Source organism: Brachyhypopomus gauderio, chromosome 21 (genome assembly GCF_052324685.1).
Source record: "Brachyhypopomus gauderio isolate BG-103 chromosome 21, BGAUD_0.2, whole genome shotgun sequence".
In the NCBI taxonomy this organism is placed as follows: domain Eukaryota; kingdom Metazoa; phylum Chordata; class Actinopteri; order Gymnotiformes; family Hypopomidae; genus Brachyhypopomus; species Brachyhypopomus gauderio.
In genome coordinates this window covers 8,227,638-8,240,326 of record NC_135231.1, presented here as the reverse complement: position 1 = coordinate 8,240,326, position 12,689 = coordinate 8,227,638, and the positions used below count along the sequence as shown (strand labels likewise).

At 46.6% G+C, this 12,689-nt stretch overlaps 1 protein-coding gene across 2 annotated transcripts in view; it reads left to right on the top strand.

Moving 5' to 3' along the window:
* Positions 1 to 10,576, top strand: part of fyco1a (FYVE and coiled-coil domain autophagy adaptor 1a) — a 31,638-nt gene extending 21,062 nt beyond the window's left edge. The window contains exons 12-18 of one of the 2 annotated variants that reach the window (XM_076984517.1): positions 2,446 to 2,598; positions 3,405 to 3,616; positions 4,752 to 4,794; positions 6,757 to 6,852; positions 7,151 to 7,361; positions 8,052 to 8,161; positions 8,428 to 10,576. In XM_076984517.1, coding sequence (XP_076840632.1) covers positions 2,446 to 2,598; positions 3,405 to 3,616; positions 4,752 to 4,794; positions 6,757 to 6,852; positions 7,151 to 7,361; positions 8,052 to 8,161; positions 8,428 to 8,503 — 901 coding nt within the window. In that variant the 3' untranslated portion in view covers positions 8,504 to 10,576. Of the gene's footprint in view, positions 1 to 2,445; positions 2,599 to 3,404; positions 3,617 to 4,646; positions 4,795 to 6,756; positions 6,853 to 7,150; positions 7,362 to 8,051; positions 8,162 to 8,427 lie in introns of both variants that reach the window. The other variant, XM_076984516.1, reaches the window with a different exon arrangement.
* Positions 10,577 to 12,689: the final 2,113 nt, after the last annotated feature.

The following is a 12,689-nucleotide window of genomic DNA, read 5'->3' as shown; positions in this document are numbered from 1 at the left end:
CCTGCACCTCATCAAGCAAAGAGCAGGAAGAACACCACTCCCTTTATACTACGGCCATTTATTATACGGTGAGCAACAAACTGTTGGTTTTGGGCCAAGGTACAGATGTTTAGCACTGAGTTTGTTTTTAAAATGCACCTTTTTGAACACGTGAAAGGTTTTTGATTTGTAGAACATGCTGAATTGACAAACTAAAACTAGGACAATTATCATACGTTCCACCTCTGAAAAGGGGGCGAGGCTCACTGCAACATAGTGGATGCGATACAGAACAATCGTAAAACATACCAATACGGTGGTTTCTCAGAAACAGTTAATGCCACTGTTATCTAGAGGTTATTACAGCCACTGTTAAACTTCTAGAGGTTATCACAGCCACTGTTAAACTTCCTAGAGGTTATTACAGCCGCTGTTAAACTTCCTAGAGGTTATTACAGCCGCTGTTAACCTTCTAGAGGTTATTCCTACTACTGGCAAACTTCTAGAGATTACCACAGCCGCTGGTAAAGTTCTAGAGGTCATTACTGTTACTGTTAAACCAAAAGTATAACAAGACCAATATATCCAAATGCCAGTTGAAGCTGATCTTTCCACACACTTCCTGTGTTCATTTTGTACATTTTGCAGCTGGCGTTCATGGGTCTGTGGGTGTTGTTCATCTCCGCCTCTCCCCACCACGCTCGGTCCAAAATCTCAAATCCTACGCTGGGCAGTTGGGGCTGTGCATGTGTAATCTCCAGCTCATCGCCGACATAATTAACTGGCGTGTGTCCTTGTTGACGGCGGGCCTGTTCTTCTCGCCTCCTTCCCAGCTGGTAGCGCGGGATAAATGGAGGTCGGCGGAGATAATTGGGCAGTTCAGAACATGACTGCAGCGGCACAGGAAGGGCAGGACCGGTATTACTTACACTCGTACGCACGGGAGGACACTGGCTGTGGCGCTGTGATGATGCTGGAGACGTGGGCTGGAGGGGAATAGGCTCCTGGAACCTTCTAGAAATCACAGAAGAGCTGTCGCACAAAAATTGGGCAGATTTGTAACCATTAAAAAAACGCCCACCTTTAATAAGGGTTAAGTACTTTAATAAGAGTTAAGTGCTTAAACAAAAAGTAAAGCAAGACAAAAAGGAGACCCCGGGGAACCATGGAGAACTGAGCCGGCCTGTATGTTTGTAGTCCTGCCAGGTGACAGGTGGAGGTGATAATGAGATATCAGAGCCAGGGTGGAGCCAGAGCAGGACCAATCAGGTGCAGGCGTGGCGTGGTCCACGGGGAGAGACGCGGCGCGAGTCTTTGTTGCGTGTCTGGCCGGGCGTGGCACTCCGGTCCTGAAGAGCTGCAGTCCAGCACACGTTGGTGGTCCCATTGTTCAGTGCCACCTGATGCAACTCATCAGTTAATTATCCAGCTCGCTAGGTGCTTAAGCTGGAGATCACCAAGCCTTTCAGACCCACTGTGACCGAGTTCAACACCACCACTTTAAAGAGGTTTTGGTTAATCTGGACTTAATGAATATAATCTTCTTTTTTTTTTTTACTGTAACCTTCTTTACTCTTTAATTAACTCATACTGTGACTGGAATCATTGTCATTCCCTCTTTTTTTCCTTCTCGCCTTCACCACCACCACACACCACCACCACCACCACCACCACCACCCACCACCACCCACCACCACCACCACCACCACCACCACCACCACCCACCACCACCCACCACCACCACCCACCACCACCCACCACCACCACCACCACCCCTCACACCACCACCCCTCACACCACCACCCACCACCACCACCACCACCCCTCACACCACCCACCACCACCACCCCTCACACCACCCACCACCACCACCACCACCACCACCCACCACCCACCACCACCCCTCACACCACCCACCACCACCACCACCACCCACCACCACCACCCCTCACACCACCCACCACCACCACCACCCCTCACACCACCCACCCCTCACACCACCCACCACCACCACCACCACCCCTCACACCACCCACCACCACCACCCCTCACACCACCCACCACCACCACCACCCCTCACACCACCCACCCCTCACACCACCCACCACCACCACCACCCCTCACACCACCCACCACCACCACCACCCACCACCCACCACCACCCCTCACACCACCCACCACCACCACACCCACCACCCACCACCACCACCCCTCACACCACCCACCACCACCACCACCCCTCACACCACCCACCCCTCACACCACCCACCACCACCACCACCACCACCACCCACCACCACCACCACCCCTCACACCACCCACCACCACCACCACCACCACCCACCACCACCACCCCTCACACCACCCACCACCACCACCACCCCTCACACCACCCACCCCTCACACCACCCACCACCACCACCACCCCTCACACCACCCACCACCACCACCACCCCTCCCCCACAGGGATAAGGACGCTCTGTGGCAGAAGTCAGACGCCCTTGAGTACAGTCAGAAGCTCCGGGAGGAGGAGCAGTGGTGGCTGCTGGATCAGGAGGCCTCGCACTGCCTGGACTGTCAGAGCCAGTTCACCTGGTGGCTCAGACGACATCACTGCAGGTACACACACACACACGCACAACACACACAACACACATATACACACACACACACACACAACACAACACACATATACACACACACGCACAACACACACATATACACACACACACACACACACACACAACACAACACACATATACACACACACGCACAACACACACATATACACACACACACACACACAACACAACACAACACACATACACACACACACACACAACACACATATACACACACACGCACGCACGCACACACACAACACAACACACATATACACACACACACAACACACATATACACACACACACACAACACACACATATACACATACGCACACACGCACGGACGCACACACACACACAACACAACACACACAACACACATATACACACACACACACACCACACATATATACACAGACACACACACACATATACACACACAACACACATATACACACACACACGCACGGACGCACACACACACACAACACAACACACACACAACACACATATACACACACGCACGCACACACACATATACATGCTCACACACGCACACACATACACACACAACACACATATACACACACACGCGCGTACATACACACACACACACCACACACATACACACAACACACACACACACAACACACATACACACTCACACACACATACACATATACACACACATATATATATACACACACACACTCATTTTCAATGTATTTGGTTAACAGTATATAGCACCTGTTATGTGTGTGTGTGTGTGTGTGTGTGTGTGTGTGTGTGTGTGTGTATCAGGCTGTGTGGGCGGATCTTCTGCTACTACTGCAGTAATAACTTTGTGACGACGAGGTACGCGGGGAAGAAGGAGCGCTGTTGTAGGGTGTGTTACACGCAGCACGGCGCCGTGGTGGAGAGAGTCCCCTCCACCCAGCCCAGCCCCGCACACACACCTGCACCCGCCACAGCTCACACACCTGCGCCGCATGAAGCCACGCCCACAGCTACAGGTACAGACACACGCACACACCATGCACACCCACACCCTGAACTACAGGAACATCTCCACCCAAAAACCCCACCATCCACCTTTTTGCACGTACTAACACCATCACAATCTGCTGCCTCCATGCAGACCTATGCCCAGGTGTACACACACACACACACACACACACACACACACACACAACCGCAAGCATTTATTCCCATTCAGCCCCTGCAGTTCAGCAGAACGGCACTCTGGGGTGAAGTACTGAGAGGTACAGAAGTGCCTCCTGTTTTCTTTTGATCACCTCTTTGGGTGAAATTGGAAAACAAGTTGTGAATCGAGTCCAGAAGAACAATGTTGGTCCTCTTCATCCCCAGTGTGTATCCTCATCCCCAGTTCACCCCCCCATCAGCCGCTGACCACCTGGACACGCCCTTCTATTCAGTGTCGTCCTGCTTGCCTTTGGCCAAGTGTCTGAACCGAAGCAAATATGCTCAAATGGTTAGGGAGGACACAGATTAAACGCTCTGTCCTGACATCTGTGTGGTGAATCCTCTTTTGGCTCCTCTGTGGCATGTTACTTCAGCTCAATGTAGACATTAGCTTTAAATTTGGTCTCCTGCAGGTTTGTAAAACCTTCTGGACACCACTGAGTTTGGACACGGACATGTCAAGTGACTCGTATGGATGGTAGTTTGCACACACTGTTTGGATTTCATTAGATGTTCAGCATGTTTACACAGTGAAATATTTCAGCAGACGACCTTGAGAGAACACTGAGCAGTAGTGGCACTTTGTTAGATGCATCACACCATTATGAGCTAGAATTCTGCTTCCTGTGTTATCTGTTGTAATCTGACGATGGTGTGAATGGGAGAGCATTTATGTGTTCCAGGCAGCTTAAAAGACCTCATGAATACATGTATACAAATGTCTACAAAGGTCAGGATCAGTGTTTTGATGGCCTTAAATGTAGGTTAGTCCAACGACTAATTGTTCATTCGTGTTTGTGTGTGTGTGTGTGTGTGTGTGTGTGTGTGTGAGTGATGTAGTGACTGATGAGAACCTGAAGCAGGATGATGGAGTGTTTGACATCATCACTGAGGAAGAGGTGAACGGACTCTATGATAGCGACTCTCTCTCCCACACCACTGCAGGATCACAGGAGGCAGAGGCCGGGGGCCAGACAGCCAGGGACTTGTGAGTCATCACTGGAACGCACACACATCACTGGAACACACATCGCCACGCATCACTGGAACACACACACCACACATCACTGTAACACACGCCACACATCACTGGAACACACACGCCACACATCACTGGAACACACACGCCACACATCACTGGAACACACATGCCACACATCACTGGAACACACACGCCACACATCACTGGAACACACACGTCACGCATCACTGGAACACACACGCCACACATCACTGGAACACACACGTCACGCATCACTGGAACACACACGCCACACATCACTGGAACACACACATCACTGGAACACACACGCCACGCATCACTGGAACACACGTCACGCATCACTGGAACACACATGACACACATCACTGGAACACACATCGCCACGCATCACTGGAACACACGTCACGCATCACTGGAACACACACACACGCCACGCATCTCTGGATATACACACGCCACACATCACTGGAACGCACACATGCCACGCATCACTGGAACGCACACGCCACACATCACTGGAACACACACGCCACGCATCACTGGAACACACGTCACGCATCACTGGAACACACACGTCACACATCACTGGAACGCACACGTCACGCATCACTGGAACGCACACGCCACGCATCACTGGAACATACACGCCACACATCACTGGAACACACACGCCACACATCACTGGAACACACATGCCACGCATCACTGGAACACACACGCCACACATCACTGGAACACACACGCCACACATCACTGGAACACACACGCCACGCATCACTGGAACACACACGTCACGCATCACTGGAACACACACGCCACACATCACTGGAACACAAACGCCACACATCACTGGAACACACACATCACACATCACTGGAACACACACATCACACATCACTGGAACGCACATGACACGCATCACTGGAACACACACACATCACACATCACTGGAACACACACGCCACACATCACTGGAACACACACGTCACGCATCACTGGAACACACACGCCACACATCACTGGAACACACACGCCACACATCACTGGAACGCACACGCCACGCATCACTGGAACGCACACGCCACGCATCACTGGAACACACACACCACGCATCACTGGAACATACACGCCACACATCACTGGAACACACACACCACACATCACTGGAACACACACGTCACGCATCACTGGAACACACACACGCCACGCATCACTGGAACACACACACCACGCATCACTGGAACGCACATGCCACACATCACTGGAACACACACACCACGCATCACTGGAACGCACATGCCACACTTCACTGGAACACACACACACGCCACACATCACTGGAACACACACACCATGCATCACTGGAACACACACGCCACACATCACTGGAACACACACGCCACACATCACTGGAACACACACGCCACACATCACTGGAACGCACACGCCACGCATCACTGGAACACACACGCCACACATCACTGGAACGCACACGCCACACATCACTGGAATGCACACGCCACGCATCACTGAAATGCACACGCCACGCATCACTCAAATGTACACACCACAGGCAATCCAGTAATGAGCCGATAATGAATGACCCTGTAAAGGGAGCTTTTCCACAAGACATTTTAAGACCAGAACATCCAAGCAGGAAGGAGCCCTGAAGGGTGGCTGATCTAGAGCTGCTTCCCCTGGGTTGAGACTCTCCTTATGATGAGACCCAGATCCTAACAGTCGCTTTACCTTTTAGTGGCCAGTAGAAAACAACATGGAGGTCTTACAAATTCCTGAACAAATCCCTTCTTAACTACAATAATTGAGGGGCAAGCAGAGATCAATGTAAAAAATAATAATTCCCTTTATACACACAGTTCAAACTTCTGCAGTTTAAATACTTAATGTTTTAATCTGATGTTTGTGTGTGTGTGTGCTGTCCCACAGAGGCATCTCAGGTGACCCGGCTCCCGAGGAACCGGAGGAGACATCCATGAGTGTCCAGGACGCTGAAATCAACCTCCTCAAATCAGGAGAACTATGGTGAGTACTGCCTCCCTCAGCCGAGCCAGACGGGACGTCTCTGTCTCGCGGCTCCATCTTCACTCATCAGTCCACGATGTCAGATCACGTCTGAGGAGAGAATGTGTCGCCAGCGTAGCGGCGCTGCTGGTGGTGGTGGGGGCTCCATCTCCCCCTCACATCCTGGTTCTGCCCAGTTTTGGGGGGAGAGGTGGACGTCTGTGTCTCCTCTCTGTGTCTGTAAGCGACTGGCTGTCTGTGCCGGTGTGAGTGGTGTGTGCTGTAAATGACGCGGGGGCTGATTGTGCTCTGTGCATAGCTCCTCCGTTCAGCTACACGGCGAGGAGATCCGGCGGTTCGGAGACGGGTCCCGGGAGCTCTTCATCAAGTCCAGCTGCTACAGCACCCTGTCCATCACCGTGGGCGACCACAGCCCCACTGTCTGCTGGGTCTTCACCTCCGAGCCAAAGAGCATCTCGTTCAGCGTGGTCTTCAGAGAATCAGTCGACGCTCCTGTGGAGCAGGCCAAGGTCTCACACACACAGACACACAGACACACACACACACTACAAACACACACATACACACTCATGCATACACTACAAACACACACAAATACACACGCACTACAAACACACATGCACAAACACACGCACACAAATGCATGCACACATACGCACACACACACACACACACACACACTCACTACACACACACAAACACACACACACAAATGCATGCATGCATGCACACACACAAACACAGACACATATGCACACGCACACGCACGTTTTAATCATCTTGGAGAAAGGCCAAGATGCATTCACAGATGATAATTTGCTTAAATTATAAATCTGTCTAGTGTACTGTAATCCACTATCTGATGTACTATCTGCGCGCTCACATTTGAAATAATCAGTCAGCAGGGACCAGTTATCATAATACAAATGAAATCACACCACCTTGTCCTCGCTACCCTGGTGTGACTGGAAGATTAGAAAGGTGAAGTGTTCCTGTGAAGAGATCTAAATTAGGGGACCTACTATGAGGTTTCACTGTGCGGATAAATCATCTGAATCTTAGTGGTAGTGAGAGTGTTAAACTACAGCACATTGAGGTTTTAGCTGTGATCAAGTTGTGATAAGCCTGTGTGAGTCTCGAGGCTTCTCTCTGGTGCTGTTCAAATAGCCCTGAATGTGCGCGCTTGTTTTGTGGTCCAGGTTCTGATCCCCCTGACCCGCTGTAATGCACACAAGGAGAAGATTCAAGGGCAACTCATAGCCAGGAACCCTGGGCTCTACCTCCTTATCTTCGACAACTCCTTCTCCAGGTGGGCTCCTTAGAGCAGGAACATCGGTAAAGACTGACCAAGAGAAGCGCAAAAATATCTGAAAGCTATATCGATTGTAATGGAAGCTACTACTACTAGATGGTTTATGTTTAAATGATCTTAACCATTCTGAGAAACTTAGATAATGGCGGTCTACAGCCACAAAGATTTTTTTTATGATGGCCATAGTTATGATTGCGTAAGTCACATTTATGCATTAGTGTACCTTGTAGTCTTAACAAGAGCTGTTGTAATTGTATCCTTAGGTTTCTGTCCAAAAGAGTCAACTACCATTTAACCGTGGAGAAGCCGGTCGTCTATGACGGAAGCGACTGCCTGTAGGAGTTCTTGTTTTGTTTTTGACGGGGTTGTTCTAAGCTCTCGACATTTCTTTTATTCTATTTTTGATGCTTTTAGCCCTAAACTGCGCCCAGGTGCCATGTGTGTTATGTTCCGCTGGGTTTCAGAGGGGCACTGTACTTCAGCACTAATACAGTAATGAGATGAACCATAAGCCCGCTGCACAAACGCATTAGACGAGGTTACATATGATGTTCAACATGGCTCCCACGGTCATTACTAAACCAAGACCGTATAACACAGTCATACACATTCTGTGTGAGAATATTTTATATATATTTTTTTACTTTTTGGCCAACTATTGTTGATGCAATATTTAAGTATTGGTATTATTTTCAGAAGCACACTACAAATTAATAAGAGTCCCATGATCAATACATCATCTGCTATTGCTGATGTGAATATAGTTATAGTAATTTAGACATGTAATATATAGAATTTCCTGTATTCATTCATTCATTTTCAACGATTCTCTAATGCACAGTGTTTCAGATGCACACAGACACCAGATAAGTGCTCAGATTCATTGTGTCTGTTTCTGTGTTTTTAAACTCCAGCCTTGAATGTAAATATTTAGTATAGGAGACACCATCATTTTCCTGACATGAAGGACGTGATTGGAGCAGAGATGGCTCCCTTTGCCAGCGCTCTGGCCAATCAGGCTGTGGGAGTCGGTGAGCTAGAACGAGGCATAACAGTTCAGCTCGGCCAAGCCGAGATACACTACCAACCTGATACACTAAGAGCCAATCTGATACACTACAAGATACCTGCTCTGTGTGTAATAAGGCATAACTGATGATCCAGTACCAGGTAGTCTTCCAGGGAAAACTCATTTCACTTATAAACAAACCAGGCATTACATACGCATCCTACTGTTAACATCACTAACATAAATCAAGAAAACGTCTTCCCTCATCATAACACTAGTCAACAATGATTTTGCCTCATGCAACAAAAAAACAACCTCAGTATTTGTGCACGCTGGATCCATATATATTTTCAGAGTTTCTCTTATCACGCTTTTAAAAAATTCTAATATACTCATAAGAAATTATGTGTAGTATGAAAATCGGTACCAAGGATACTGGAGTTCCTCTATATGGCAGACTACTGCTGGACCCTGAAGAGAGATGTTCCTGAGGGCAAATATAGACTTAAGTCATATGTTGTATGTAAAGTGTAATAACAACCTTCTTTATGAATAAGCAATATACTTAATGTTAAATTGCCCTGTCTCTTAAAAGCCATACTTTAGAAGGTCAAGCTATTTCATTTTGTGAAACAAGCTTTGTTGCCCACGGTAATCCTTAAAATGGATCAGAACGCACTCGTTTTTGCATTCATTCAACATTTTCTCAAATATAATACACTAACATTACAAATCATAACTGCCCTCATTGTGAGATGGTGTACTAATGAGCTATGGCATCTCCCAGTTTTGCTTGATAGTGTTAACTCCTTTATGTGGTTGTGGTTGTGTGTTGTAGTTCTCATTGAGCAACACTAAATGTTGCTCCGCTCTCTGGGTTTAGCTCATGGTGTAACTGACCCATTGTTTCTTCTTTTCGTCTATTATTTATAAAAACAGCAGACCTAGCAGCTCCATTTTTATGACCGTTGTGTAATACGTTACTACATTACTGCTCTTTACAAACCAACGAAGCACAAATCACTAAATTCAGTGCTGATTTGTAGATTTGGTGATGAAGTCATGGATTTATTTTTAAATCACGGTCATTCATGAATTCTGCAATTATTCATATATGCACTTTAACCTGAAATGATTTTAGAACTATTTTATTTTTAAAATACATTTTTAGCATTTTATAAGAGTTGTTTCTGATATTTTATAAAAAAAAAAAAAAGAAAGTTGGGTAAAAGGTAAAGTTTATTGGAAACAATCACTCTTATCACAAGAAATTGTCAACATTTTGAGAAGTGTAATAAAGTATATTATTCCTACTGTTGTCTTTTTTCACTAGTGTTATACAAACTGGATTCCAAAAAAGTTGGAACACTAAGCAATTTGTCAATAAAAACTGAATGCAATGATGTGGAGATGTCAAATGTCAATATTTTATTCGTAATAGAACATAGATGACAGATCAAGTTTAATCTGAGTAAATGTAACATTTTAAAGGAAAAATATGTTGTCACAGTGTCAATAAATCCCCAAAAAGTTGGGACAAGTAGCAATAAGTGGCTGGAAAAAGGAAATTGAGAATATAATGAGCTGGAAGACCAATTAACACTAAATAGGTCAACATGATTGGGTATAAAAAGAGCTTCTCAGAGTGTCAGTGTCTCTCTGAAGCCAAGATGGTAAGAGAATCACCAATTCCACCATTGTTGCGCAGAAAGATAGTGCAGCAATACCAGAATGGTGTTACCCAGCGTAAAATAGCAAAGACTTTTAAGTCTTTTTAAGTGATCATCAACAGTGCATAACATCATCAAAAGATTCAGAGAATCTGGAACAATTGCTGTGTGTAAGGGTCAAGGCTGTAAAACTCTACTGGATGCTCGTGACCTCTGGGACCTTAAGTGTCACCGCACCTCAAACAGGAATGCCGCTGTCAAGGAAATAACAGAATGGGCTCAGGAATACTTCCAGAAAGCATCGTCAGTGAATACCCGGTGTCCGGTGTCGCCAGCTGAAACTCTACTGTGCAAACAGAAAGCCATTTCTAAGCAAGCTCCACAAGCTCAGATGTTTGCACTGGGCCAGGGGTCATTTAAAATGGAGTGTGGCAAAATGGAAGACTGTTGTGTGGTCAGATGAGTCACGAATTGAAGTTCTTTATGGAACACTGGGACGCCATCCGGACCAGAGAGGACAAGGATAACCCAAGTTGTTATCAACGCTTCGTTCAGAAGCCTGCATCACTGATGGTATGGGGGTTGTATGAGTGCTTGTGGCATGGGCAGCTTGCATGTCTGGAAAGGCACCATTAATGCAGAGAACTATGTTCAGGTTCTAGAACAACATGTGCTCCCATCTAGATGTCGTCTCTTTCAGGGAAGAGCATTTTTCAACAAGATAATGCCAGACCACATTCTGCAGCAATCACAACATCATAGCTACATAGGACAAGGATCCGGGTTTTGAAATGGCCAGCCTGCAGTCCAGATCTTTCACCTATAGAGAACATTTTGTGCATCATAAAGAGGAAGGTGCGACAAAGAAGGCCCAAGATGATTGAACAGTTAGAGGCCTGTATTAGACATGAATGGGAGAGCATTCCTATTTCTAAACTTGAGAAACTGGTCTCCTCTGTCCCCAGACGTCTGTTGAGTGTTGTAAGAAGAAGGGGGGATGCCACACAGTGGTAAAAATGGCCTTGTCCCAACTTTTTTGGGATTTGTTGACACCATGAAATTTTGAATTTTTTATTATTGCAAATTATGATGACAGATGTCTGACAATGTTATTTCATAACCTTATAATAATTATTAAAATCAAAAATAATAAAATTAGTATCCAAGTTTTGACATTTTAGCGTGGCTAATTAGCATAAACTCGATCAACACGAAGCTGTCTTGACCGCCATAGAGGATATGTACCTCACACCACTGTCGTGGAGAGACGCGGTCTCGACGATGGGTTTCGTATAAATACCGCGGACACATAAAAACGGATGAAATAGGAATGGTGTTGCATATTTTCATATTTCATGAGATATTTTTTACACACTTCCGAAAGCTAAAGAACAACAAGACAAACCCAGCTTAGACAGCTAGTCAGGTACTTTTGGAGTTTTGGAAGCTATAGCTAGCTTCTTAACTAGCTTCCACTTTTCCAAAAAAAAATCAGGATACCCGCTTATATAAAACCATTATAACTGTGTTAGTTCAAATGTTTTTATTTCATTTTGTTATTTCGTTTTGTTGTTATTGTTATTTTGTTCAAGTGCATTATTTTCACTGCTTGTTTTCATTAACGAGCCAACTTTCAGTTAAATAGAGCGTTTAGGTGTGCCTTTGTGTAGAGAAGGAAGAGCAAAGCTCAGGGACCTTAATTACCTGGTTCAGGTGTATGAGAGGTCAAGAGTTCAGGGGCCTTAATTACCTGGTTCAGGTGTATGAGAGGTCAAGAGTTCAGGGGCCTTAATTACCTGGTTCAGGTGTATGAGAGGTCAAGAGTTCAGGGGCCTTAATTACCTGG